The sequence below is a fragment of the Lampris incognitus genome, chromosome 1, assembly GCF_029633865.1.
Source record: "Lampris incognitus isolate fLamInc1 chromosome 1, fLamInc1.hap2, whole genome shotgun sequence".
NCBI classification, from domain to species: domain Eukaryota; kingdom Metazoa; phylum Chordata; class Actinopteri; order Lampriformes; family Lampridae; genus Lampris; species Lampris incognitus.
Window position 1 is genome coordinate 97,583,872 of NC_079211.1, and position 27,513 is coordinate 97,611,384.

At 44.8% G+C, this 27,513-nt stretch overlaps 1 protein-coding gene across 3 annotated transcripts; it reads left to right on the forward strand.

The window, feature by feature from the left end:
- The first annotated feature begins 219 nt into the window (after window positions 1–219).
- Window positions 220–27,213, forward strand: znf131 (zinc finger protein 131). Of its 3 annotated transcripts, none has more exons than XM_056284789.1 (9): window positions 220–306; window positions 1,136–1,283; window positions 1,392–1,493; window positions 12,913–13,057; window positions 13,291–13,402; window positions 13,622–13,810; window positions 23,771–24,146; window positions 24,306–24,436; window positions 25,335–27,213. In XM_056284789.1, the coding sequence occupies exons 2-9, from the start codon at window positions 1,154–1,156 to the stop codon at window positions 25,863–25,865; spliced, it is 1,716 nt and encodes a 571-aa protein (XP_056140764.1). In that variant the 5' UTR covers window positions 220–306; window positions 1,136–1,153; the 3' UTR covers window positions 25,866–27,213. The 3 variants fall into 3 exon arrangements, with proteins under 3 accessions (XP_056140764.1, XP_056140779.1, XP_056140771.1); XM_056284804.1 differs by having other exon boundaries at window positions 232–306; window positions 1,136–1,190; XM_056284796.1 differs by lacking the exon at window positions 220–306 and adding an exon at window positions 374–539.
- Window positions 27,214–27,513: the final 300 nt, after the last annotated feature.

The window sequence follows — 27,513 nt, forward strand, 5'->3', positions numbered from 1 at the left end:
ATATATTCACGATACTCCCCCCAAAAAATCACCCTTTAACTGCACTTTACATGCCCTCGATGTCATGTAGTAAGAGATCAGCCAGGTCAAATGAACCCCCCCCCCCCGTGAGCACACCCGTCACTCTCCGCGGTCACCAAGCAACGCTCCTCGGCGTCCCTTGAGTTTGCAGGGGCTTCTGGGAATCTGTGGCCCGCGCGTTGAGCGACCGCCCTTTTTGGGACAACGAGAGAAGAGCAGCCCCACATGCGTCGGGAGGCATATTATTGAAAAACAACACTCCGAAGCAGCGTAGCTGGACTTGGGGTACGTTTACTGACGGTTTATGTGTCACACTTCGACCCAGGGAGGTTATAAATGAGGAAATCCGCTGTGAAAACGGAATTTTAATGCGCGATTTGATGACGTAATGGCGGTTGTCAAACGCGAAATGGCGAGGGCGCTAGCAGGCCTTTCAGCAACCGTATGTTGGAATTTTATCGTTTTAGCGCTCTTTATGGACTGGTATACAGACATATACACGGGGTTATCTGGCGCCGGTGAGTCGAAATATTTACACCACTATTTCTAAGCTGCATGTAATTAACTGGTTTCTTATTTCGGGGACCGAGATTGCCCGTTCGCTGTTTAAAGCTTACGTTTTAGCTAGCTCGTAAAGTTAGCTAGTTTCTTATGTGACGTCAGCGTTTTTATGGTAGTTCGCAACGCTTTCCTGCTCATGATTGGCTGAATTGTCAACCGTATGCGCTGCACAGTGGTTTGATTTTTTTTAGAGCCATTTATGTATATTGAATTGTCCCCGCTTAATTGCCTTTATATGTCACTTTGGCTTCACAACAACCAACTCCAAAAATGAGATTCACTCCTGCTCCGAGGCTCGGTGTTAATGGAAAGAATGCTATAATACTGTCATCCTTCGTTAAACTAGTCCAAAACTACAGAGGTATTACTTATCAAGGAGTATGGCCATGTTCTGTAACACATTTGTCTAAATAATCACGTTTAATTTCCAGGTGCATTAAGGCATTCTGCATATAACAATTCCCGTTTGGTAAACAGATAGTTGAACGCATGTCCACGTTTAACTTATGTTTGAAACTTGGTTATCTATCCACCCATGTTCTGTTTGATGTAGGGAAGGAAGAGGTGAATTATGGCGGCTGAGGTGGAGGTAGAGCAGCAGAGTGGCAGTGAGTTCCCAGCCCATTACAAAGTCATGCTAGATAAACTGAATGAACAGCGGCAACTAGACCAATTCACAGACATCACGTTGATTGTCGATGGTAGGGGAAATTACTCAACTTTCATACTCAAGTTCTTTTATTCAATCAATATCTTAAGTGAGGTCTCAGATTTTGCTTTTAATCTGTCCCTTATGTTTTGCTGTTCAGGGCACCAGTTCAGAGCGCATAAAGCAGTGTTGGCAGCATGCAGTCAGTTCTTCCATAATTTCTTCCAGGATTTCACGCAAGAGCCGCTGGTGGAGATTGAAGGTATGGATTTTCAGCCATTTCATGCTGCTTTTCCATGTTGGCTGAGCAGTCCAGACGTTCCTTTCTCCCAATGTCTTTATGCATGCTCAGTAATCCAGGTAAGGAACTCACAGAAAGTTTGAATTAGTTCATTTCGAGACAACCTTTATTGAGAGAAACATTTAATCACTCATCTAAGTGACCTCTTCAGTCTCACGTTATTGAGCATGCATATTATATCACAGCTAAGGGGTGTTGGTCGGTTACCAAGTATGGCAATATGAAAGACCGCTTTTATTAATATGTTCATAAAGCATTCATAAAGCATTGTCTTTATGCATGCTCAATAATCCAGGTAAAGAAATCAGAGAGTTGAATCAGTTCATCTGGACACAGCGTTTGCTCACTCATCTGGGTGACCTCTTAAGTCTCGGCTGACTGCAGGTATCACCACCCTTGTGGACAGTGCCGTGGCATAACAACCGAAAACGGCAGTCAGTTTCATATGCAGATTGTCGTGACCATTGGCTGGAGTTGCAGTGGTAATGTGTGCTATTCACAGAGGATTGGGGAAAGAGGATGGATTGGCCAAGAGGATGGCACAACACAGAAGAGCTAACGCATCGGGCCAGTACTCCGCAGTCTACACTCATCTACAGGCCAGTGGCCACTCTTTCAAGGATGAGGATGTGCACATCCTTGATAGGAAGGAACGCTGGTTTGAACAGGGAGACAACGAAGCCATCTATGTGAAGAGGGGATGACCATCCCTGAACCAAGGTTGGGGAGGGGGTACCTAAGAATACATGTGTCACCATCTTACAATGCTGTGATTGCAACTATTCTCCAGGCCTCTGTGAATAGTACAAATTGCCATTGTGGCTCTAGTTGATGGTTGCGGCAATTTGCATATGAAACCAATTGTTGTTTTTGGTCGTTATGCCACTGTGCTGTTTATAAGGGTGGGGATACCTACAGTCAGTTGAGACTGCAGAGGTCATTTAGATGAGTGATGAAACTTCTCTCTCAATAAACGTTGTGTCCAGATGAACTGATTAAACTTACTGTGACTTTCTCCCAATGATTTCCTTAAGCTTCTCTTGGAGGATATGCCTGTCTTTGTACCTGAGCCAGGGGAGCAGAAACTGTCAGTGATTCTGAAATGTGTACTTTTACTTAGTAGCAGAACTTGTTGCTTATATACTCCGAACTCAGTTAAGGACCGTTGTTTTAAAACCACAAAGCTGCTGCATTTCTTGGCTAGATAAGATATTGTATTCAAAGTACTACTAGTACTACTACTTTTGGCTGCTCCCGTTAGGAGCGGATCATCTGTTTCCATCTCTTCCTGTCCTCTGCATCTTCCTGTCACGCCAGCCACCTGCATGTCCCCCCTCACCACATCCATAAACTTCCTCTTTGGTCTTCCTCTTTTCCTCTTCCCTAGCAGCTCCATATTCAGCGTCCTTCTCCCAATATACCCAGCATCTCTCCTCCGCACATGTCCAAACCAACTCAATCTCATCTCTCTTGTTCTGTCTCCAAACCATCCAACCTGAACCGTCCCTTTGATATAGTCATTCCTAATCCTGTCCTTCTTTGTCACTCTCAACAAAAATCTTAGCATCTTCAACTCTGCCACCTCCAGCTCTGCCTTCTGTCCTTTCGTCGGTGCCAAACCATACAACATAGTAGCTGATCTCACTACCATCTTGTAAACCTTCCTTTTAACTCTTGCTGGTACCCTTCTGTCGCAACTCACTCCTGACACTGTTCTCTGTCCTGCCTGCACTCCCTTCTTCACTTCTCTTCTGCATTCCCCATTACATTGAACAGTTGACCCCAAGTATGTAAACTCATATACCTTTGTTACTTCTACTCCTTGCATTCTCACTATTCAACTGATCTCCCTCTCGTTTATGCATATGTATTCCGTCTTGCTCCCACTGACTTTCATTCCTCTTCTCTCCAGTGCATACCTCCACCTCTCCAGGCTCTTCTCAACCTGCACCCTACTCTCGCAACAGATCACAATGTCATCTGTGAACATCGTAGTCCACATAGACTCCTGTCTGATCTCGTCCATTAACCTGTCTATCACCATTGCAAACAAGATAAGGCTCAGAGCCGATCCTTGATGTAATCCCACCTCCACCTTGTACTTAGGGCTGCAGCTATCGATTATTTTAGTAGTCGAGTATTCTATCAATTATTCCATCGATTAATCGAGTAATCGGATAAAAAACACTTTTTACTTATTAAAGAGCAGTAGTAAATATACAAAAGAAAAGAAGCTAGGTCTCTTAAAATGAACAACTTATTGGTTTCCTTTTTAAAAAATACAACATTTTATTACATTTTATAGACAACACTTTATAGGAAATAACAGTAATGCCAAATGTAAACAAAAGATACACATGTATCTAAGGTATAAACCAAAATAGCCTTTTCTGTCTTTCTTCTTGGAAGGCAATGTTGCATTTTTAGGAGGCAAATAAAAAGCTTTGTCAGGATCTTTTCTCCAGGATGAGAAACTAATTTTCTTTAGTGCAACTGAAGCATTTAAGTGCCATCTGGTTTTGTAAACATTTTTTGAAATGTAAATACACGTAAAAAAACGGTATAAGCAAATGTAAACAAAAGGTATACATATAAATAAAACTCTTCTTAAAAGGCTTTATGGCATTTGTAGTTGGCAAAAAAAGTTCTGACAGGATCTTATCTCCTGAATGAGGTAGATGTAGTGTGGTGGTGGTGTGTGTGAGTGAGTGAGTGAGAGAGAGAGAGAGCCTGTATGGGAGTGTGAGAATTAGTGAGTGTGTGACACTGTGGGTGTGTGAAAGAGTGTGTGTTTGCGTGTGTTTGTTAGTCAATGTGTGTGTGTGTGTGTGTGTGTGTGAGAGAGAGAGATAGAGGTGCATGTTCTAGCCTATGGCTGCCAACTCTCATGCATTCAGTGTGAGACATGCTAGTATATATATATATATATATATATATATATATATATATATATATATATATATATATATATATATATATATATATATATAGTATATATAAAAACTCCATCTCACGCCAAACAAATGCTCCCGTTTAGATGAGTTTTTTTTTCAATCTGTTAATCTCACTCAAAGTCAGCCTTGAAAGTTGGCAGCTATGGGCTACATGAATGGCTTTCAAAACAAGTTTTCCCTGAGCTAAACTAAGCTAAATAAAGTACGGAACACAACATAACTAGCTTTCATATTGATTTATGTTCATAACTAGCCAATACATACAGCCACAAGTATATTTTTCACTAGCGTTCATCTCAACTAGCAATCATGTTAATTTGCACTAAAAAGATAAAGTTAAACGTTACCTTGTGTCTGTTCTACCCTGAGAACTGGATGCATAGATGGGGTGCTTTTGGTTTAGGTGCTGCAGGATTGACGATGTGCTCTTATGGTACGCTAGTTCGGTTTTGCAATGCACATTGCGCAGTGTTTTCAGCTTTGTTTAAGTTGAAATGGTCCCACACTTTGGAGAGTTTTGGTCTCTTCTTTGGGCCCGTCTCTTGAGCATCTCCTCCCGTACTCTCCATCGCGCCAACTATCAAAACAGCGAGACGTCACGTAGACGTAGCGCGAGCACGTTGTGTAACAGTAATAATTGTCCGTTCTGAACATGGTGAACAGTAGTTTCACCAAACGAAGCGTCGAGGAATTTTGCCTCGATTAATTTTTGTAATCGAATTATTCAAATTACTCGATGAATCATTTCATCCCTACCTGTACCTATCCGTCATTCCAACCGCACACCTCACCACTGTCACACTGCTCTCATACATATCCTGCACCACTCTTACAACATACTTCTCTGCCACTTCTGACTTCCTCATATAATACCACACCTTCTCTCTTGGCACCCTATCATATGCTTTCTCTAAATCCAAAAAGACAATGTAACTCCTTCTGACCTTTTCTATACTACTCCATCACATTCTCAAATAGAGTTGTTCTGATACAAATACCAGTATCGGAAATGCCTCCGATACTGCCTAAAATGCTGGATCTGGTATCGGTGAGTACATGAGTCTACGCACCGATCCGATATCACGTAACTTATTAGCCCCGAAATGGGATCAACTTTAAAGTAGTCTTGCCCGGATAGAACGGCTGTTTTCCCTGAAATCAATTCTTCTTCACCGCTCTAAAACAGTAGCCTACACAGCAAGTTGCGCTGTGTTGCCACTGGCAGCGTAGAGTTTGGTCGTGTTAACACGTAATATTTTTATGTGTTAACACATAGAGTTTGGTCATGTTAGCATGTAATAATTTTACATCTTAACACGTAACATAAAAATATTATGTACGTGTTAACATGTATTATAGTGTTCAAGTAATCAAACAGATTATAGTCCTGATTACTAAAGCATCAGTTTTAGTAATCAGGACTCTGCCTTTCAGGGATAGATCTCTTTGCAGCCACTGATTTAGTTTCTTTTTGAGTTTTTTGAATAATAGGGGTAAAGTTAGAAGAACAAAGTAGTTTTTGGTCTTAAGACCCAAATATTTAACCTCCTTTATCACAGGGATATTGCAAATGGTATGTATATCACAGTCATTTATCACTAGCAGTTCACATTTTTTTATATTCAAACATAGGCCTGCAGCCTTAGAGAAGTTGTTAATTATATCAAGAGCAATGCGTATCTGACTTGCATTTCTTAAAAAGAATGTGGTATCATCAGCCAGTTGACTTATAATGACATCCTTACCAGCTATGGAGATGCCTTGTAAGTTACTGTTAATTATATTGGTTGCAAGAATTTGTGTACAAAGCAAAAATAAATAGACCAGGCATCCCTAACGAATGTCACATTTCAGGTCAAATCTAGGAGTTGTGCCATGTTTCATTTTAATTGAGCTATTTCCATTAGCATCTACAACTACTACTACTTTCGGCTGCTCCCGTTAGGGGTTGCCATAGCGGATCATTCGTTTCCATTTCTTCTTTTCTTCTGCATCTTCCTCTGTCACACCAGCCACCTGCATGTCTTCCCTCACCACATCCATAAACCTCCTCTTTGGCCTTCCCCTTTTCCTCTTCCCTGGCAGCTCCATATTCAGCATCCTTCTCCCAGTATACCCAGCATCTCTCCTCCACACATGTCCAAACTATCTCAATCTTGCCTCTCTTGCTTTGTCTCCAAACCGTACAACTTGAGTGGTCCCTCTAATATAATCATTCCTAATCCTGTCCTTCTTCGTCACTCCCAGTGAAAATCTTAGCATCTTCAACTCTGCCACCTCCAGCTCCGCCTCTAGTCTTTTCGTCAGTGCCACTGTCTCCAAACCATATAATATAGCTGGTCTCACAACCATCTTGTAAACCTTCCCTTTGACTGTTGCTGGTACGCGTCTGTCGCAAATCACTCCTGACACTCTTCTCCACCCTGCCTGCACTCTCTTCTTCACCTCTGTCCTGCACTCCCCGTTACTTTGGACAGTTGACCCCAAGTATTTAAACTCATATGCCTTTGTCACCTCCACTCCTTGCATCCTGACCATTCCACTGTCCTCCCTCTCATTCACGCATAAGTATTCCGTCTTGGTCCTACTGACTTTCATTCCTCTTCTCTCCAGTGCATACTTCCACTTCTCCAGGCTCTCCTCAACCTGCACCATACTCTCGCTACAGATCACAATGAGCTATTTCTGTTAGCATACAAGGTTTTAATAGCCTTACAAAAAAATCGCCAAAACCAAATTTTTCTAGGGAGTGAAGGATGAAATAAGACGTTTTACTGTATCAAAGGCCTTGTAGAAATCCAAAAAGAGGATATAACTATGTTCAGAGATCAGTTCAGAGTAGTCTAGTATGTCCAAGACAAGTCTGATATTATTAGAAATCTGTCTATTTCTCATAAAGCCTGACTGTGTCTCATCGATAATTGTGTCTAGGACTGCTTTAATTCTTTTTGCAAATATGAGAGCAATAATTTTATAATAATTGTTGAGCAGAGCAATAGGTCCCCAGTTATCAATGAGAAGCATGTCTTTCTGATTTCCTACGTTAAATGCACTTATTGTAAGTCGCTTTGGATAAAAGCGTTGGCTAAATAACTGTAATGTAATGTAATGTCTTTTTAAGGCTTTGGAATCAATGTAATCAGACCCTGAGTGAGACTTGGCAGAAGAGTGTTGTTATCTAGGCTTTCTGAGAAAACCTGTAGCAGAAATGGGGGTAACTGGCGTGAAAAAGATTTGTGAAATTCTGTAGATATGCCAGGGGATTTATTGTTCTTAAGTAGGTTAATAGATTCAGTAACCTCCTATATGCTAAGAGGGGCATCACAGTGTTTTTATCAGTTGTATCTATGGATTTCAAATCATGTACTGAATTCAGAAATAAAGATGTGGCCTCTTCATTATACAAGTTACTATAGAAGTTACAGCAGAATTTGGAGATTAATTTGGCATCGTCAGTGATGACACCATTAATATTTAGCTGAGGAATATAATTATTTTTAGAATGATATTTTTCCAGCCTAAAGAAGTTTGCTGAATTTTGCTCTCCTTCCTCTGGCCATCTCATCCTGGATCTGACAAAGGCTCCCTCTGCCTTCCGTCAATATATGCCATCCAACTTATTCCGAAGGTCTATCAGGTTCAGCTTATCCTCTTTGAGATGTCGTCAGGGGGGCTTTGATAAAATGAGGAGATTTTAGTAACCACCTCTTCTTCCTCTATCTACCCTTCTAGATTTGGCAATAAAACTCCCATATCTTCTTAAAAATTAATCTATCTCAAACTTAAATAGCTCCCAGTTAGTGCCATAAGACTTCTCCATTTTTGCCTTATTACAGAACTGAATAATACATTTACTGGTCTCTGTTTTAACTACTTCATGTTCTAACAATGAATTGTTTAGTTTCCAGTAGGAAGATCTACCTAGTGTATTATGGGGTATAGATAATTAGATGTTGATATGAATTGCTCGATGGTCAGTGAGGGTTTGGTATGGACATTGACTGTAACATTATCTTTATCAATTGAATTGGAAATTAACCAGAAATCGATGCAAGATTGTCTGGATCCTGTTCTGTTGCTCCAAGTGAAACATCTATCGTTAGGAAATGTTTCTCTCCATACAACAAGATCAAATTTCTCCATAAATAGTTTCAAGCTTGTGTTAAAAGGAGGGGCTCCCCTGGAGGCCACCTGTCAAACGTATTATGTAAAGTTATATTAAAATCCCCACCTATTAAAAGAGAAGAGTAAGGGTGTTTGGAAAGCCAAAAGAAAATTTTGTTTTCTATGGATTCAAATAATTTATCGTTCTCAGTTTTGGTGCTATATCCATAGATGTTAGCCGCAATGATAGTCATATTATTATACCTAATCACAAGACAAAAATAGTGCCCTCAGCAGTCACATTCTGAATGTAAGACATCTCCATTGAAAGTATTCTTAACTGTAGTGACTCCAGCAGAGCACTCAGAGCCATGAGAAAAACCATATTTTGTCACCCCATTGTGATCTCCAAATGTTGGCATCTGCAGATGTAGAGTAAGATTCTTGAAAGAAAGTTTGCCTTTAATTGTTTGGAAAATAAAAATAAGAGTTTACGTTTACATTTCTGTCTTAAACCCCTGGCATTAAGAGAAACTATAGATAAAGACAAGGTTATAAAAGAACAATGGAAACGGTTAAGTGGTGGTTACTAAACACTTCACTAGAAGCATATTACCAGAAAGGGGTTCTGCAACATTGAAAGTTCTGCAACATTGAAATAACGTATCAGTAAATTTAGTGCAATAATAAACCAACAGAAAGTACAGCATTCATAACCTGCCGTTCCAGCCTTTAAAATTGCCAATAATAGCTTAATGGAGAAGAGGCATTTGGGTTGATTGTGTAAGTTAATGAACAACAGAAATAAAATGCCTCTATTTAATCTTGTTTATGATATACACTCATTGGCCACTTTATTAGGTACACCTTGCTAGTACCGGGTTGGACCCCCTTTTGCCTTCAGAACTGCCTTAATCCTTCATGGCATAGATTCAACAAGGTACTGGAAACATTCCTCAGAGAGTTTGGTCCATATTGACATGATAGCATCACGCAGTTGCTGCAGATTTGTCGGCTGCACATCCATGATGCGAATCTCCCGGTCCACCACATCCCAAAGGTGCTCTATTGGATTGAGATCTGGTGACTGTGGAGGCCATTTGAGTACAGTGAACTCATTGTCATGTTCAAGAAACCAGTCTGAGATGATTCGAGCTTTATGACATGGCGCGTTATCCTGCTGGAAGTAGCCATCAGAAGATGGGAACACTGTGGTCATAAAGGGATGGACATGGTCAGCAACAATACTCAGGTAGGCTGTGGCGTTGACACGATGCTCAATTGGTACTAAGGGGCCCAAAGTGTGCCAAGAAAATATCCCCCACACCATTACACCACCACCACCAGCCTGAACCGTTGATACATGGCAGGATGGATCCATGCTTTCATGTTGTTGACACCAAATTCTGACCCTACCATCCGAATGTCGCAGCAGAAATCGAGACTCATCAGACCAGGCAACGTTTTTCCAATCTTCCATTGTCCAATTTTGGTGAGCCTGTGCGAATTGTAGCCTCAGTTTCCTGTTCTTAGCTGACAGGAGTGGCACCCGGTGTGGTCTTCTGCTGCTGTAGCCCATCTGCCTCAAGGTTCGACGTGTTGTGCGTTCAGAGATGCTCTTCTGCATACCTCGGTTGTAATGAGTGGTTATTTGAGTTACTGTTGCCTTTCTATCAGCTCGAACCAGTCTGGCCATTCTCCTCTGACCTCTGGCATCAACAAGGCATTTTTGCCCACAGAACTGCCGCTCACTGGATATTTTCTCTTTTTCGGACCATTCTCTGTAAACCCTAGAGATGGTTGTGCGTGAAAATCCCGGTAGATCAGCAGTTTCTGAAATACTCAGACCAGCCCGTCTGGCACCAACAACCATGCCACGTTCAAAGTCACTTAAATCACCTTTCTTCCCCGTTCTGATGCTCGGTTTGAACTGCAGCAGATCGTCTTGACCATGTCTACATGCCTAAATGCATTGAGTTGCTGCCATGTGATTGGCTGATTAGAAATTTGTGTTAACGAGCAGTTGGACAGGTGTGCCTAATGAAGTGGCCGGTGAGTGTACATTTTGTATAACAGAGAAAAACCTAATACCAAAAATATGTTATAAAGTCATTCAAAGAAATGAAAAACAGAACCAATCAACTTATATCACCGTTGGTGTTTAGCCGCGAGCAGAAAAGTCATCAGGAAGGGAGGGAGACTTCTGCGCCGTCAATGAATGCGCGACCTCCAACAAAGTAGGCTGCTTTACCTTTCTTTCTGGCCGTCTCTATCAATAGCCACAGCTTGTTCCTGCGTTCCCTGAGCTCTTTTGAAAGGTCCTCCGCGAATCGTAGGTTGTTGTCCCGCAAGAAGGGGGGCGTCTTTGCAGCTTTCCAAATAGCATCCCTGCAGACTCGTGAGGTAAACCGAAGGATGATGCCCCTGGGCTTGGTGCCATTTTGCCTTTTGGGACCGAGGCGTTGTACGGTATTGATGGTATCAGCGAGCCTGTTTTTTGGTTCTGACATGACAGCTTGACAAATCCCGATAGCCTTCTGTCATACATCTTCCTTCTCCGATTCTTCAACTCCCTACAGCCTCAGGTTCCTTCTCCTGGAGTACCTTTCTACCCATGAGATCCTCTGTTGACACGTGTCCACTCTCTCCTCCTCCTTTGCAACTCTTTTTTTTCTCAAGCAAACACACTTTACCTTTCACGTCCTTAATTTCTCCACATGCAAAATCAACTCTTTTTTTAGCCCCTCAATTTTCAGAGCATTTGCTCTGACCGTGCTCTCGATGCTTGTCAGACGTTGCGTTTATCGGCGCAGACAGAGAGGCGATTACGTCATTTGAGTTGGCTTGCTCGGAACTGCAGTGTGCATACACCACCTTCTTCGAAGCTGGGGACTTACTCGGAGTAACAGGCAGTGGTGGAAATTCGTCCGTATCGTCTCCTTCTAAAGGGAGGGTCAGGGTGGCAGCGTAGTCATGACTGTTGTCAAGTAGCACATTGCCAGCACTAGCCGAGTTAGCTTCGTTTGGTGTTAGCTTAAACTTAGCTTCTTCGGAAGCATGTGTAGCGAATTCGAGGGGCAGTCCGGGAACCGCCACAGCCGGGACGCGAACCCGTGTCTCCCACCCCGCAAGCGACAATGTTAACCAGTCGACTAAAGGGTCCGACCCGTTAGTCAAAGACCAACGTGTCTACTTATCCATGCACGTTACACTACCCCGCCCTTTCGGGAAGCGCCCCTCACGCCTCTGGGCGCACGCGCTTCCAATGACCTCACGGTCTCACCGTCCCACTTCTGACACCAATGTAGCGATTTCGGGGGGCAGTCCGGGAACCGCCACAGCCGGGACGCGAACCCGTATCTCCCACTCCGCAAGCGACAACGTTAACCAGTCGACTAAAGTGTCCTACCCGTTAGTCAAGGACCAACATGTCTACTTATCCATGCGCGTTACATCTGTTTCTGTCGCGTATAGGTTCGGCATTTTTTCCACTTCTCTTTTAAAATTGCTGAATATGGTATTCGGGGAAAGGAATCAGGTATTTGGCAAATAAAATATTCAAGTTTTTACTGTTATTAAAACTTAAGTTTGCAGATCTCGGCAGAAAGCGTGTGCTCACTCAGCCATTTTGGCACGCCTCCTGCGTGCCCGTGTTAATGGCCTCGAGTGCCACCCTGGTTACTTGTGTTGGGTTGCCGACCTCTGATGCAGATAAACGAGAACTACCTGCTGCGAGACGATCGATTCCTCACTTCAAAACGCAACGCATGCCATGGGTCTAAACTCCTTAATTCAGATGTTGTACTTAGCCTGCTGTAGTGTCCCCTTCATACAACATGTGTTTCAGGTGTTCTCCCATTACCGTGGTGCTCCCGTGCCATACAAGATCGGTGTTTGCAACCACACGTTCGGAACTTAAAGTGGAGTGCTCCCGTACATGATCCCCCCCGCTTTTTTTTTTAAATTGACAAACGTTCAAATATACAGACAGTACAGACATGTGCTCAACAAAATTATACAAACGGGTAAGAACTTCACAAAAGGATAAAATAAAAGATAAATAAGAAGACAAAAAAAATAACATTAGGGTACTGAACTACATGATTATAAAACTATGAGAAAGAACTCGTGTCATGACGTAGCCAGCTCCGCGACACAGCGTGCATCAACATAGAACCAACGAATCGTAATGAAATTCGTTGCCAACTAGTTTTATAATCGAATTTTATCGATTTCATCGATTCGTTGTTGCAGCCCTAATTTGGTGATGTTACCCACCACTGGTTGTCACTTTCAAGCATTGCTGTTGCTCTGTCTGACAGGAGTGAGTAACTCCGCCTTCCGCCAGCTGATGGAGTTCACGTACACAGCCACCCTTTCTGTCAGTGGAGAGGAAGAGGCCAATGATGTTTGGAAAGCAGCGGAATACCTCCAGATGCAGGAGGCCATCAAGGCACTTAACAATAAGTGAGACTTACACATCTACTTTAAACAAATACTCAAAGGAGTGACCTTAACTGTTTTGATTTCCAAACTTGATTAATTTTATGGTAGGCAGTCAAGGGCTCTGTGTAATTAAGTTTTTTTGTTGCCTAGTTTAGATTGCCACCAAAGCAAGTGAAATGCGTTGCTTCCTGTTTAGTTATGGGTCTTAAAATAGAAAGTTAAGGCGATTTATTTCAGCTCCTTCTCGTTTGCAGGTTGAATGAGAGTACCTCGCAAGGTCTAACGGGGAAGAACAAAGTTAAGAGGAAGATTGCGGAGACGTCCAATGTGATCACAGAGACTTTGCCCTCAGTGGATGGGGAGCAGGTAAATGATGGGATAATGTCTTATTTCATGGTGATCACATTCATACAGGTGTAGTTCTGTCAAAGCACCTCACCCTTTGAGTGTGTTAAAGCCATAAAGTTCTTTCAGCTCCAAGAAAATTCTGTGTTGTTTGGACTGAGATTACCTGAATTGAACATTCACTACAGTTTTGTGTTTGTTTTACTGTCAAGTACTCAATATTTGTCCATGTCTCTCCAGGTGGAAATTGATGTGATAGGGGAGGAGGATATTGAAGTGGAGGAGTCGGGACTAGAGGAGGTGGTGGATGCTGCAAAGAACGCCCAGGTTGCCTCAGATGACTCTGCATTAGCTCTGCTAGCTGACATAACTAGCAAGTACCAGCAGGGGGCCCCCACACGACATGTGGACAAAAAGGACTTCATTGAGGTATTTGTGTATTATATTTATTTAGGGCTACTAGTTTTGATGTACTTAATGTGTTATTTTAGTTTTTGTGTTGTGTTTATTCAGCTGTAGCTTTAAGTGAATTACTATTCATGCACTAAATAGTCTATACAAGAAACCTGTGTACAGGGTGTGAACAATCTATGGGTAGCAGGTCAGTTGGAATTCATGACTTGGGAAAATGACTGCGCTTTGTCAGTCATAAATCACATTATTATTATCATTATTATTAATCATATAATAATTAATAATAATTTGATTATTATTTAAGTTATTTTAGGCTAAGCTAACTGCTAGGTAGAGATGCTGGGTATTTTGGGAGAAGGATGCTGAATATGGAGCTGCCAGAGAAGAGGAAAAGAGGAAGGCCAAAGAGGAGGTTTATGGATGTGGTGAGGGAGGACATGCAGGTGGCTGATGTGACAGAGGAAGATGCAGAAGACAGGAAGAAATGGAAACGGATGATCCTCTGTGGCGACCCCTAACAGGAGCAGCCGAAAGTAGTAGTAGTAGTAGTAGTAGTAGTAGTCTAATCTAACTGCTAGCCCAGGGGTCGGGAACCTTTTTGACTGGGAGAGCCATAAAAGCCAAATATTTCTAAATATATTTCATTGAGAGCCATATAGTATTTTTAACGTATAATAAATTAAATATGTCTTACTTTTAATGCGACTTCTGGTGCTGCATGGTTTTGCTGATGGCCTTGTAGTCTGGTTCATACGTGGTGAGGTTGAGCTTCATGCAGGCGTTGAGGCTTCCATCAGTTAAACGTGAGCGTAGGTTGGTCTTAATGTTCCTCATATGCGAGAAAGACTGTTCACATGCATATGTAGAGCCAAACATGGTCAATACGGCAATACTCACACGCTGCATTGTGTGGTATGTCACAGGAAGCTCGTTCCAAGTTTTAAGAATCAGCTGGTCTTCAGGTTGAAGATTTTTAATTTCTGTCCACTTGTGTTCCCTCGCCAGCTCTGCTCGCTGTCGCGCAAGACTTTCCAACTCTCCATTAAGTGACTTGAACTTACTCATCCACATGTCTGATGCCTTCAGGTCAGCAACTTCCAGCTCAAAGTCTCCGATAGAGACCCCGGGGATGCATGTCAGGTCGATTTTGTCCACTGCACACTCATGTGGATGAGTGATGAACTTGAAAAGACCAGTGCGCGCACGAAATTCTCCAAAACGTGCTTTGAATGACTGCAGGAGATTGAACGTAAAGCCAGCTAGCTGCTGGAGATCCAGATGCTAAGCATGCATCTCTAAATTGTTGCAGTCTTTCAAAGTGCAGAAGACGACCTGTTTCAATGTCCCTGAGAAAGACTTCCAGCTTGCTTTCAAATGCAAACACTGCTTGTTGAAGGGATGAGATTGTATTTCCAATACCTTGCATTTTCACATTGAGCTGGTTCAGATGGCCAGTTATGTCCACGAGATAGTGAAACTGCAGGAGCCAGTCAGTGTTGTCTAGCTCAGGATGCTTGACGCCTTTCATTTCAAGAAAAGTCCGGATTTCACTCAGGCAAGCTGCAAAACGGCTGAGCACCTTCCCCCTTGACAACCAACGCACGTTGCTGTGTAAAAGCAGACCGGGATAATGATTCCCAACTTCTTCTAACAGAGCTTTAAACTGGCGATCATTTAAAGCTCGGGCAACAATAAAGTTGACCACTCGAATGACCAGAGACATCACCTCGCCAAGCTCCTGGCCACACGTCTGAGCGCAAAGCGCCTCCTGGTGCAGGATGCAATGAAAACTTAGGATGGCTCTCTTTTCATGTTCACGGAGAAGCGCTACAAATCCTTTGTTCTTCCCCAACATACAGGGTGCACCATCAGTACAGACAGAAATAAGTTTATCCATCGGTAGTTTTTTTTCTTTAGCAAACTCCATGAAAGACATGAATAAATCCTCTCCTCTTGTTGTCCCTTTCATTGGCAAAACAGCCAAGCTTTCCTCACGCAGTGTGTCACCTGCAGCATACCTGGCAATGATACTGCACTGAGATAGATGGCTAACGTCTGTTGACTCATCTAACGCGAGAGAAAAGTATGTCCCGGCGTTTATGTCCTTAATTTGTGTTTCCTCGACTTGATTTGCCATCATGATGCTACGATCGTGCACAGTTCTTGCTGACAGGGGCATGTCTTTTATTCGTTTGATTATCTTGTCTTTATTTGGGAAGTCATCAAACAGTTCATTGGCCACATCAAGCATGAATGTTTTGGCATACTCGCCATCTGTGAATGACTTTCCATTCCTTACTATTGCCAAAGCCCCCGCAAAGCTAGCGGAATTCCCGTCACCTTGCTTGGTCCACACACGTAGTTGCTGCTGACTCGTCTGCACTCTCCGCTGTTGTTACGTCTCGCCGCTCCACACCCGCTCTGCAGTGTAACCTTGGCCAAGGCTCAACGTCTCCCCGCTCCACACCCGCTCTGCAGTGTAAGCGTACCCGGAGCTCTGCCAACTCCACCTGATGCCTGTTTCCTCGTTACCCCTCCACTCACCTGTTGGCAATCACCTCCCTATATCTGGCTGTGTCACTGTCAGCTTGTTGCCAGTTCGTGCCGTTCCCTGGGAGAGTACTTGTGCTTGTCCTGCTCATCGAAGTTTGTTTACTTACCTGGATCTTCCCTGGAGATTTCTCTGTTGGACCTTCCTCGTTGCTCCCCTTCCCCTGTGCGCTGCTTTCCGTTTACGAAGAGGATTTCTTCACTCCAGCATTGCTGTGATTTTCCGTTCTCCTTTGGTATCCTCCTGTTTACCCCCTCCTCCTGCCTGGATTAAGGGCCGACTCCACTGTTCCCGGATTAAAGGGCGACTCCACGGTTCCCGGCTTAAAGGTGGACTTCGCGTTTCCTGGTGAGAGTGGACTTCCTGAGTTTTCTCTTCAATAAATTAGCCTGTTGGTCCCGCTATATTGTGCCTTCTGTGTTTGTGCTCTTGGGGTCGGGTGCAAACCCTAACAGTACGAACTGGCCATGACGACCCCAGCCAGCACAGACGGCACACCCACAGCCAATCCGGTGCAAGCAGCCCTAGTAAAACAAATTCAGATTACCAACGCCCATTCCCAGCAATTACAAGAGGCTTCGGTTGCTGTGCAGGGTCTCCAGTCTCAAGTTCAACCCCTGCAAGCTTCTGTGGAAGCTTTAGCTGTCCAGCAGGCGGCGATGGTGAGTCAGCAGGCAGAGATCATGCAACAACTGCAGACCATTTCAGCAGCTCTTGCCAACCAGCAGCTGAACCAGCCTGTACCGCCAGCAAGTGCGCCCCCTGTGGCCGCCGCTCCAGTAGATCCTCCGGTTCCTGTTTATTTACCCCGTGGAACCATCATTACCAGTCCACGCCCATTTGACGGTAACTTTGAAACTTGCTCTACCTTCATTATGCAGTGTGAGCTTGTTTTCACACACCAGCCCACCGTGTTCTCCAGTGATGCTGTTAAGATCGCTTACGTGACCAACCTGCTCAGTGGTCGAGCAGCGCAGTGGGCTACGTCTTCTTGGTCCATGGGGGCCAGCTACTGTAACTCTTATAGAGACTTTGTCGCAGAGCTACGTAGGGTTTTCCACCATCCGGTAAGCGGTCGGGATTCTGACTCACGACTGAATAACATCCAGCAGGGCGGCGCCAGCGTCACAGATTACTCCGTCGACTTCCGCCTGGCTGCCGCTGAGAGCGGATGGAATGACCAGGCCCTGCGTGCCACTTTTCGTAGAGGATTGAGCGAGGCGGTGAAGGATCAACTTGCTACCCGAGAAGAACCCTCATCTCTGGATGACCTCATTGCTCTCGCTATCCGCATTGATGGACGTATCCGGGAGAGAAAGCGTGAGAAGGCCTTGCGTGGAACTTCCTTCAATCCCAGAACTACCTCTGCGTCAGACCGAACCGCTGTTCCCGTTTCCCCGGCCAATCCCTCCTCTGACTCTTTCGCGACAACGCCACCTGGGGATGTAGAAGAGCGGATGGAGGTAGGACGTGCTAGACTTACTCCTGCTGAACGGGAGAGCCGATTCAAGGCAGGTCTTTGCCTGTACTGTGGTCTTAAGGGGCACCGACTCCGTGACTGTCCCTCACGGCCAAAAGATTAGGCTTACCAGGACCAAGGGAGATCCTAGTAAGCCGCCTTTCCTTCTCCCGTGGGTCCGAATCTCGCGGCCATCTTGTTCCTATTGCTTTAATCTGGGCGGGCCAGAGACTTTCCCTTGGAGCCCTGATTGATTCCGGAGCAGATGATAGTTTTATGGACCTTGACTTTGCCTCGCAGGCAGACATTCCACTTGAGTCTCTTGGGACCCCCATTGATGCGTTTGCCTTGGATGACCGGAGATTAGCCTGTATCACACAGCGGACCGTCCCCGTTACTCTCACCGTTGCAGGTAACCACACAGAGACAATGCAATTTTACATCATACGTTCCCCGCTTAATCCAGTTATCTTGGGATGCCCCTGGCTCAGACACCATGAACCCCACATCTCTTGGTCCACAGGCACAGTCCTTGGATGGGGCTCTACTTGCCATGCCCAATGCCTTCGTGCAGCTCCTAGTGCTACGCCTTTGAGCTCGCCTACTCCCCTGCCTCCTGATCTCTCCTCCGTGCCCCCTGTGTATCATGACCTTGGTGAGGTATTTAGCAAGACCCGTGCTAAGTCACTCCCGCCTCACCGCCCGTATGATTGCGCCATTGATCTCCGTCCTGGGGCTACTCTTCCCAGTAGCCGCCTCTACAACTTGTCACTCCCTGAGAAGGCGGCCATGGATGAGTACATCACCGAGTCCCTTGCTGCAGGTCTCATCAAGCCCTCGTCTTCCTCTGTTGCTGCAGGGTTCTTTTTTGTGAAGAAGAAGGACGGGGGACTTCGACCTTGTATTGACTACCGGCAACTGAACGCAATCACCATTAAGAACAAGTACCCGCTTCCACTTATGAGTTCGACTTTTGAGCCTCTCTCACAGGCGACCATCTTCACCAAGCTAGACCTGAGGAGCGCTTACCACCTCGTGCGAATCAGGGAAGGCGATGAGTGGAAGACCGCCTTCAAAACACCCCGAGGCCACTATGAGTACTTGGTGATGCCGTTCGGACTCACAAACGCACCAGCAGTGTTTCAGGCGTTTATGAACGACGTACTCCGTGACATGTTGGATGTGTTTGTCGTCGTTTACCTGGACGACATCCTCATTTTCTCCCAGTCTCTTGAGGAACACGTCCAGCATGTTCGCAGGGTACTGGAGCGTCTCCTCCAGAACCAACTCTACGTCAAGGCGGAGAAGTGCCTGTTTCACTCCCCCTCTGTGGGCTACTTGGGATTCATCGTAGAGAAGGGACGGACCAGAGCAGATCCCCGCAAGGTCCAGACAGTGGTGGACTGGCCGGAACCTACCAACCGTAAGGAGCTGCAGAGTTTTCTAGGGTTCGCAAATTTCTACCGGAGATTCATTCGCAACTACAGCCAGCTGGCAGAACCGCTTACTGCGTTGACCTCCCCAGCCAAACCCTTCATCTGGTCTCCTGCTGCCAGCTCTGCTTTCCAAGTCCTCAAGACAAGGTTCACCTCGGCCCCAGTGCTGCTCCATCCTGACCCCAAGAGACAATTCGTGGTAGAGGTTGATGCCTCGGATTCAGGCGTAGGGGGGGTGCTCTCCCAGCGGTCGGCTGAGGACCAGAAACTCCATCCTTGCGCCTTTTTCTCCCGCCGATTTCTGCCGGCCGAGCAGAATTATGACGTTGGAAACCGGGAGTTACTGGCTGTAGTGGCTGCTCTGGAGGAATGGCGCCACTGGTTCGAGGGCGCTGAGCACCCGTTTCTCATCTGGACGGACCACAAGAACTTGACTCACCTGAGGGCAGCCAAACGTCTCAACAGTCGTCAGGCTCGGTGGGCTGGCTTCCTTAGTCGTTTCAACTATGTTCTGACTTACCGTCCTGGGACACGCAACGTAAAGGCTGACATCCTGTCTCGGCTACACCCGAAGGAAGGCGCGTTTGAAGAGCCTGAACCCATCCTCCCTGCGGCTAGAGTGGTCGGTGTGGTCACTTTTGGTCTTGAGTCGGCTGTTCGCACTGCCCAACGTGCTCAACCCGCTCCGAGTAACGTGCCACCCCGTCGCCTCTTCGTCCCAGATGCTGTTCGGTCTCGAGTTCTTCAGTGGGGTCATAGCAGTCGTTTCTCCTGTCACCCAGGAGTTAGTCGTACCCAGTCGTTCATCGCTCGGCGCTTCTGGTGGCCAACTATGCGGGAGGATGTCAAGAGCTTTGTAGCGGCCTGCACTGTTTGCGCCCGCAGCAAGGCCTCTCACCAGGCGCCATCTGGTCTGTTGCAGCCACTCCCTATTCCTAGCCGCCCCTGGTCTCACGTGGCTTTGGATTTCGTTTCCGGACTACCACCTTCTCGGGGAAACACTGTGGTTCTCACCGTCATAGACCGTTTCAGCAAGGGCGTCCATCTGATAGCCCTTCCCAAACTTCCTTCGGCTGCTGAGACCGCGGACCTCTTGATGCAACATGTCTTCCGGCTTCATGGCCTGCCATCAGATGTAGTCTCCGATAGAGGTCCTCAGTTCACCTCACAAGTGTGGCGTGCATTTTGTAAAGGCATCGGAGCCACAGTAAGTCTGTCTTCGGGCTACCACCCCCAAACAAATGGTCAGACCGAGAGGGCAAACCAGAGCATGGAGACAGCGTTGCGTTGTGTATGTAACAGCAAGCCCTCCACCTGGAGTGACTACCTACCGTGGGTAGAGTACGCCACCAATTCCCTGGTCAGCTCTGCATCTGGACTTTCTCCATTCGAGGCATCCCTGGGGTATCAACCTCCCCTGTTCGACCCACAGCAGGATGAAGTGGCCGTTCCCTCCGTACAGCTCCACTTGCGACGCTGTCAGCGTGTCTGGAGGACCATCCGGACAGCACTGCTCAAGGCTGGGGAGCGCGCTCGCAGAGGGGCTGACCGGCGACGTACCCCTGCGCCGGAGTACAAGAAGGGACAGAGGGTCTGGCTGTCCACGAAGGACGTTCCCCTCCAGACAACCGACAAGAAACTCTCGCCCCGCTTCATTGGTCCTTTTGAAGTCCAGAAAGTCCTGAGCCCGGCAGCTGTTCGGCTGAAGCTGCCTTCCTCCATGCACATTCATCCTGTCTTCCACGTCTCTCGAGTTAAGCCCGTCTCCAGCAGTCCTCTTATGCCCCCGGTTCCTGAGCCTCCGCCTCCGGAATTTGTAGATGGTCATCCTCAATGGAAGGTCCGCCGGCTGCTTAAGGTCCGGCGCTGCGGCCGCGGGTTCCAGTATCTCGCGGACTGGGCAGGTTATGGACCTGAGGAGCGCAGTTGGATTTCGCGGAAGCTCATTATGGATCCCTCTCTCCTCGCCGACTTCTACCGTGCCCACCCGGGGGCGCCAGGTCAGTCGCCAGGTGGCTCCCGTAGAGGGGGGGGTACTGTTACGTCTCGCCGCTCCACACCCGCTCTGCAGTGTAACCTTGGCCAAGGCTCAACGTCTCCCCGCTCCACACCCGCTCTGCAGTGTAAGCGTACCCGGAGCTCTGCCAACTCCACCTGATGCCTGTTTCCTCGTTACCCCTCCACTCACCTGTTGGCAATCACCTCCCTATATCTGGCTGTGTCACTCTCAGCTTGTTGCCAGTTCGTGCCGTTCCCTGGGAGAGTACTTGTGCTTGTCCTGCTCATCGAAGTTTGTTTACTTACCTGGATCTTCCCTGGAGATTTCTCTGTTGGACCTTCCTCGTTGCTCCCCTTCCCCTGTGCGCTGCTTTCCGTTTACGAAGAGGATTTCTTCACTCCAGCGTTGCTGTGATTTTCCGTTCTCCTTTGGTATCCTCCTGTTTACCCCCCCCTCCTGCCTGGATTAAGGGCCGACTCCACTGTTCCCGGATTAAAGGGCGACTCCACGGTTCCCGGCTTAAAGGTGGACTTCGCATTTCCTGGTGAGAGTGGACTTCCTGAGTTTTCTCTTCAATAAATTAGCCTGTTGGTCCCGCTATATTGTGCCTTCTGTGTTTGTGCTCTTGGGGTCGGGTGCAAACCCTAACAGCTGTAGCTCCTCGCATGCCCTTTTCCTGCTGTCCCCCGCTGGATATTTCGATGCAAATGAAGCATGGTGCGTATCGAAGTGCCGCTTTATATTTGACCGTTTCATCGATGCAATTTTATCATTGCATATTAGACATACCGCAGATCCTGCTCTCTCCACAAATGCAAATTCCTCTGTCCACGCAGCCTGGAATGCACGGTAATCATCGTCTTTTTTTCTTTTCGCCATCTTTTCCGTTACAAGGGTTGAAGCGGATAAACTAGTTGGCTATCTGATAAAATTGATTTCTTCACCTTTACAATGACCCGGACATGCTCGCGAGCCATTGGTTCCCGACCCGACCCACGGGTGACCCGTGACCCGTGAAATTTATCTTCAAAACTAATTTCTGTTTACTTTAAAATGACACAGTATTATTAAGAAATATCACAAGTATTTTAAAATCAGTTCCAAACTGATTTTTTTGAAAAAAAAATAATTTTCAACTCAAAATTGTCTGGGAGCCATATGCCGTCACCGGAAGAGCCATATATGGCTTGCGAGCCATAGGTTCCCGACCGCTGTGCTAGCCCATGCAGGCGGCAGTTCGGACAGTCATCCTGGCGCTCGCTCTCTTGGACAGTGAAAAATTTAAAAAAAATGTAAATTATAGTTTGGATATATGTGTTCTTGTAGTTTGGTTATGTTTTTTTTTTAAATTTGTGTTGTACTGCTGTGGGCCGGGGGAAACGATATTTCGTTTCATGTGCGCAGGTGCATGGAATGAAATGGCAAATGAATGTTCCTGATTCCGGATTTTATTTGGTAGCTAAACATCTTAACTGAATCATTTACAAATGATGAGCTGTGATTAGATCATTGTGTACATTGCGAGTGGTTTAATTTTTCCACATAGATTCTGAACTGAAGATTTCTAACTTTTTGCTTTCCTTTTTATTCACTGTTTTTGGAGGACAACCCAGTAACTCATATAATCTACTTTGGCTAAACCTGATAGTTTTTCTCTGGCTATTGACAATTCTAGTTCCTCCATCGCCTGAGGTTAAGAGTCTGGGTGTCATCTTGGACAGCACATTATCTTTTGAAGCTCAAATCAACAATGTTACTCGGCCTTATACTTCCATCTACGCAATATTAATTGTCTTCGCCCATTACACATAACAACACTGCCATACTCATTCACACCCTGGTTACATCCTGTATTGATTACTGCAATTCTATCCTCTTTTGTCTTCCCCTCAAGTGTCTTCATAAACTTCAGTTGGTCCAGAATTCAGCTTCCCGTATCATTACCAGAACTCCTTCCATAGATCATATCATTCCTGTTCTTCAGCAACTCCATTGGTTCCCTGTTAAATACTGTATTAACTTCAAGGTCCTGCTTCTCACCTTTAAGGCCCTTAATAACCTAGCTCCTTCATATCTTTCTGAACTCCTTCATATCCACATGCCCTCCCGCACTCTCAGGGCCTCTTCTGCTCTCCAACTCACTACACCATTGGCCCGCTTGACTACCATGGGGTCTAGAGCCTTCAGTCATTCTACCCCCCGTCTATGGAACTCTCCCACAAAACATTTGCAACATTGACTCTCTTTCAACCTTCAAATCCCATCTTAAAACGCACCTTTTCAAACTGGCATATACAGTCTGATCCACGCTTCATTGAGTTTTGTGCAGATGATGATTTTATACTTATCTGTTGTATTAACTTTTTATTGTCTACCCTGCTTTGTTTTGATTTTATACTGTCTGATACAGTCCTGTTTGTTTTTTAACTGTGTTCTGTAAGGTGTCCTTGAGTGTTCTGAAAGGCGCACACAAATAAAAATGTATTATTATTATTATTATTATTATTATATCTGTGTTTTCTACCACCAGGAAGTTATCTATCAGGAGGAGACAGAGACTGTGTCCAAGGTGCTGGAGAATGTGGAGGTTGTAGAGGTGCAGATCTCCCAGGTGGATAACATGTTCCGCTGCAGCAAGTGTGACCGCAGTTTCAAGCTATACTACCACCTCAAACAGCACATGAAGACACACATTGGCTCGCTAGACAAGCCCAATGTGTGCACCCACTGTGGTAAAGCCTACACACGAGAGGGGGCTCTCAAAAAACACATCAACACATTCCATTTTGAGGCAGAGGAGCTGTCTCAACATCAGAGGCCCCAGAAAAAAGTGCACATTTGCGAATACTGTGATAAACATTTTGACCACTTCGGCCACTTCAAGGAGCATTTACGAAGGCACACTGGTGAGAATTGAAAATATATCTGTTTTATCTTTCAAGAGGCTTTCCTATATCATACTACTCAATATCAAAATTGGTCATTGTTTGCAACAAGCGTCCTTTTGGGATGTCTTGACATCCATAGTAGATTTTTTCCTATTGTCTTTTTACGTACATTTATAGGTGAGAAACCTTATAAGTGTCCAGACTGCCATGAGCGGTTTGCTCGAAATAGCACTCTAAAATGTCACATGGCAGCATGTCAGAATGGAGCCGGGGCTAAGAAAGGACGCAAGAAACTCTATGAATGCCAGGTAAGGTTACAGGCATATACTTTCTACAGACAGTAGTAATCTTTTATGATGAACAATCCACTGTTACTACTTTTGGAATAATAGGTATGAGTTAAGAGGGAACTTCTTAAAACTATTCCCATTAAAGTGTCAATCTGAAAAGAGAAAAAACGTATTCACAATTTGTGCTGTAAGAGCATGGAACGAACTTCCAGAGAATGTGGTGCAGGCTCCTTCAGTTAACTTTTAAAAATAGATTAGATAAATTTTGATCAACAAAGGACTTTTTATACAATTATAAAGTTGAGTTGTGAGTATTGTGAGACTAATGTATTTGTGAAACTATTGTATTGTGATTATTTGTGAGATTATTGTGATTGTAATAACTATGTTGTGGTTATTTTTTGTATGGTTGTTTGTTTTGATTTGTCAAGTATGGTGTAGAGGATTTGTATCCTGTGCCAGAAAAAAAATTCATTAAATTAAATCAATCTGTTAAAACCAACTGCAAATCATTATTACAGTGAAATTCCCCAAGTCACGTGATATGATTCTCTCTATACATCCAAATGTTTATTGAAGAATAAAGTTCATTAATATTTAGTTCTCAGAATCAGAATACTTTTCATCCCTGAGGAGAAATTGGGTAGTTTTGTTCTCATTTCTGCTAACGTCACGTATGACATTGTCCTATTTTGAAGCAAGCATTATGTATCACTTCAGATGTTGAGATGACCAAATTTTGACTAGGTTTTTGAAGAAATGTCAGCCTTGTAAAGTTTTGATAATCCATTTCTTCCATCTTTAAAACACAATATCTTGCGCAAAGAAAGAAAATTATCTTTTCTGCCCTTAACAATAATGCCACTTTACCATTGTCTCTCTCTGATTGCTTTTTCTCAACCAATTCTGCTGCCAGGTGTGCAACAGTGTATTCAACAGCTGGGAACAGTTCAAGAACCACTTGGTGAGCCACACAGGCGTAAAGCCCAACCACTGCACGATATGTGACCTGTGGTTCACTGACCCCAAAGACCTGGAGGACCACTTCAAGGATACCCATTGTACCCCAGGTCACAAGCTCCTGGTGACTGAAGAGATGGTTGTGGCTGACACGGCTGCCGCTGCTGCCCTTACCATAGCATCACAGAATGTTGAGGAAACTGAAGCCATCCTGTTGGATGATGCAATTCATGTGGAACATGTGACGGTAGAGCCTGTGGATGTGATGGAGATGGAGGAGACGACAACAGTGGTAGTGGGGGATGGGGGCATTGCCGAGATGTGCGAGGAGGACATGCAAAGACTCAAAGAGGCTGGGGTTCAGATTCAGGTGGTGCATGTGACATCAGGGGAGGTGACGGAGCAGCAGGTGGTAAACTCTGAGATGGAGGTAGAGGGAGAGGAGGTGGTGAAGGATGAAGAAGCAGGACCAGCTGTGGTTGTATGAGGCAAGGAACTGACTTTCTGAAATGAACAGAAGGGTAATGTGGGAGGAGTCAGTGTAATTACGGCCAATCACAATTGGGGCCCAATGCAGTAAAAATGTTCAACTATTTTGTATTGTTAAGCATTCTAAAGGATTAATATATGCTCATACGACATGCTGCATCCTGAATGGCTGTGAAGATGTAGACTCTTGCTGCATTATCTTGTGGATCAGTGGTACTTCAATTTTGTGTTGTAAATGGAAAAAAACAAATGCTGGTTTTGCTAGTTAGCAAACCCCTGTTGTTGAAGGTGTGTTTAATCTGTGAAATTAGCTGAGTGAGGGTTCGCTTGCAACAAAAACCTGCGTAATCCTTGGCCTTGATAGCATGGGATTCACTGCTGCAGATGACATCTCATTTCTGTGTCACTTCAGTATGCCCTGCTCTCTGCCATTAAACCGAAAAGCTATGTTCCAACAATCTTTATGCCAAGGTCTCAGTTATGAAATGACAGTGGTAATTTCTTGCTGATGATGCTGTATTTATTTTGAACCCGATTTCCCAGATATCAGAAGACCAGAACTTTCTTAAGCCATGAACTCTTTTCAGTTCTTTTTCTTTTTCACTCAATCCCTTTTCCTTTGAATTTCTTTGTTTGACCTTTTCACAGCATGTTCTTTAAGCTGCATTATTTGTCCAAGACAGAAAATGATAATAATGAACTTTAGCATTTAACAATGTTACAGAGTGCTTTACAAAAGAAATAAAGCCAAATGGTTCTTAGTCTGGTCCTTGAGGATCCCCAGTACTGCTGGTTCTCTATTTTTCCAGGTAGTCAACAATCTTTATGTTTAGGGGGCGCCTCGGTGGCTCACCTGGTAGAGCGTGTACTGCATAAAGCCGAGTCCTTACCGCAGCAGCCTGGGTTTGAATCCGGCCTGGGCCCTTTGCTGCATGTCATCCCCTCTCTCTCCCCTGCCTTTCCTGTCTCTCCACTATCGTGGTCAAACAAAAGCGAAGAATGGCAAAAAAGAATCTAACAATAATGTTCATGTGTTGTGTCAGGTATTCAAGCCCCCAATCAGGGAGGTTTTAGACTTGGAACAACAGGTGAACTAAACTTTCAGAATACAAAACCAGCCCGTACTAATGGTGCCTGAGGACCAGACTGAGAACTACTGCCCGAGACTGCGTGTCGTGGGGAACATTAAATCAAATTTACTGAATGCAACTCATACTACAACTGATATATGATATTAATGTACCTCAATGAAATGCCACAATCTTCACCTTGTTCCTTAATGAACACTGGTCTGTTTATATCTGAAAAAAAATAACTGCTATGGAATAAATGGGGCATGCACAATGGTCTACAAGTTTAGCATCCATCTATTAAGCTTTATTTTTATAAATTCTAGCTCACTTTGTTTTGTACAGCTGGGTGTAGAGACATTCAAAAGAAATGCTCTCTAGTTTCTATCTGAAGGATTAGGATACTGTTGAGTCTGCAACATACTTATCCTCCTGAAGCAAATATGGCTTCTTTTTTTAGACGATTGTAATGCGGATGTGCGCTCACAAGCCAGGAAGTTTACTTTTTTTTTTTTTTTTTTAAAGTTAAACACCATTCACGATGCTGGTCTTATATTTGTACAGAGCAATAAAGTT